The sequence below is a fragment of the Triticum dicoccoides genome, chromosome 3B (assembly GCF_002162155.2).
Source record: "Triticum dicoccoides isolate Atlit2015 ecotype Zavitan chromosome 3B, WEW_v2.0, whole genome shotgun sequence".
Lineage (NCBI taxonomy): Eukaryota > Viridiplantae > Streptophyta > Magnoliopsida > Poales > Poaceae > Triticum > Triticum dicoccoides.
Genome location: NC_041385.1, coordinates 821,479,129 through 821,480,837, shown reverse-complemented (window position 1 = coordinate 821,480,837; position 1,709 = coordinate 821,479,129). Strand labels below are relative to the sequence as shown.

At 42.9% G+C, this 1,709-nt stretch overlaps 1 protein-coding gene across 1 annotated transcript in view; it reads right to left on the bottom strand.

Moving 5' to 3' along the window:
- Positions 1-1,307: 1,307 nt before the first annotated feature.
- The window catches only part of LOC119282486 (cysteine-rich receptor-like protein kinase 10), a 3,654-nt gene continuing 3,252 nt past the window's right edge, over positions 1,308-1,709 (bottom strand). The window contains exon 7 of the mRNA XM_037562706.1: positions 1,308-1,607. Within this exon, the coding sequence (XP_037418603.1) occupies positions 1,308-1,607 (300 nt within the window). The remainder of the gene's footprint in view (positions 1,608-1,709) is intronic.

Genomic DNA, 1,709 nt, shown 5'->3' with positions numbered 1-1,709 from the left:
TCATCATACCTAGTTCAATCTCGTTACCGGCAAGTCTCTTTACTCGTTCCGTAATGCATCATACCGCAACTAACTCATTAGTCACATTGCTTGCAAGGCTTATAGTGACGTGCATTACCGAGAGGGCCCAGAGATACCTCTCCGACAATCGGAGTGACAAATCCTAATCTCGATCTATGCCAACCCAACAAACACCATCAGATACACATGTAGAGCACCTTTATAATCACCCAGTTACGTTGTGACGTTTGGTAGCACACAAAGTGTTCCTCCGGTATTCGGGAGTTGCATAATCTCATAGTCATAGGAACATGTATAAGTCATGAAGAAAGCAATAGCAATATACTAAACGATCAAGTGCTAAGCTAACAGAATGGGTCAAGTCAATCACATCATTCTCTAATGATGTGATCCCGTTAATCAAATGACAATTGATGTCTATGGCTAGGAAACTTAACCATCTTTGATTTAACGAGCTAGTCAAGTAGATGCATACTAGTGACACTCTGTTTGTCTATGTATTCACACATGAATCAAGTTTCTGGTTAATACAATTATAGCATGAATAATAAACATTTATCATGATATAAGGGAATATAAATAACAACTTTATTATTGCCTTTAGGGCATATTTCCTTTAGTAACATGCGATAGCTCACCATGTGTGGCGACGAGATCGTCGGTAGCCATCCTCTCTCATTGTCCTTGAACCATTGGCCACCCTCGTGGGTTGAGGTCGCAGTGGATCCCACTGTTGCAGGCTTGTGAGGTGGTAGTGGTGATGTTGTTGGGTTTGTAGCCCTCCCGAACCCCGCTTGTTCGGACAAGGCACAATACGGCAACCACTGCATTGGTTCTCCCAAACCCTAAGTAGTTACCGACAACCGCGACAAAGGAGGAGGGCTCGGTGGGCTTGGCGGGCCGAGGAGGAAGGCGAGGAGGACCGCATGGGAGGTGGTGAAAGGCAAGGAGGACCCAGTGGGGGTGACGAAGGCAAGGTCTGGGAGGATGACATTGGGATTCAGAAAATAGGTGAGTGGCGGTGGAGGAGTAAGTCACACTAGAGTTAGCAGCATGGCACGAGCAATGTAGGGTTTTTGCCCGTGTATGATGTGATGTTTTCTGCTAGTGTAACTTTATTCAGTTGCTACATCTGCCTATGGTGGGCTTATTTAAGCTTGAATTACTATGGAAATGATTGGATAACAATAGGTACAATAGTTAACATATAGAGTATAGTTTGGATTAGTGTAAACCTTAGACACCACTATGAATACATTTTTATTTACAACTGAAATAAAGTGATACTATCTACCATCTGGCTCCTCGGTGATGGTTACATCATTATTACTACATGGGACAAAAAATTCATGTGTCTTAGATACCGTTAGGTTGAAGTATCCTGGATGATTTGGATCTGGAAGAATAACACTCTCGCTGTTTAACATTGCAACGACATCTGACATGGTGGGTCGATCATCTGCACTTTCTTGTACACACGTCAGTGCAATGTTAATGTACCGCCTAGCATCTGATGTACAGATCTCCTTTACAATTGATGCATCTAGAAGCTCAACCCATGTTCCTCCTTCCCATAGTTGCCATGACTACAGAAAGCGAGAAAGTATCTTCATCACATGCATATACATGATACAAGCTATAAGTCCACTGGAAAAATAACATGACCGTGCACACGAGGGTATAGAAAA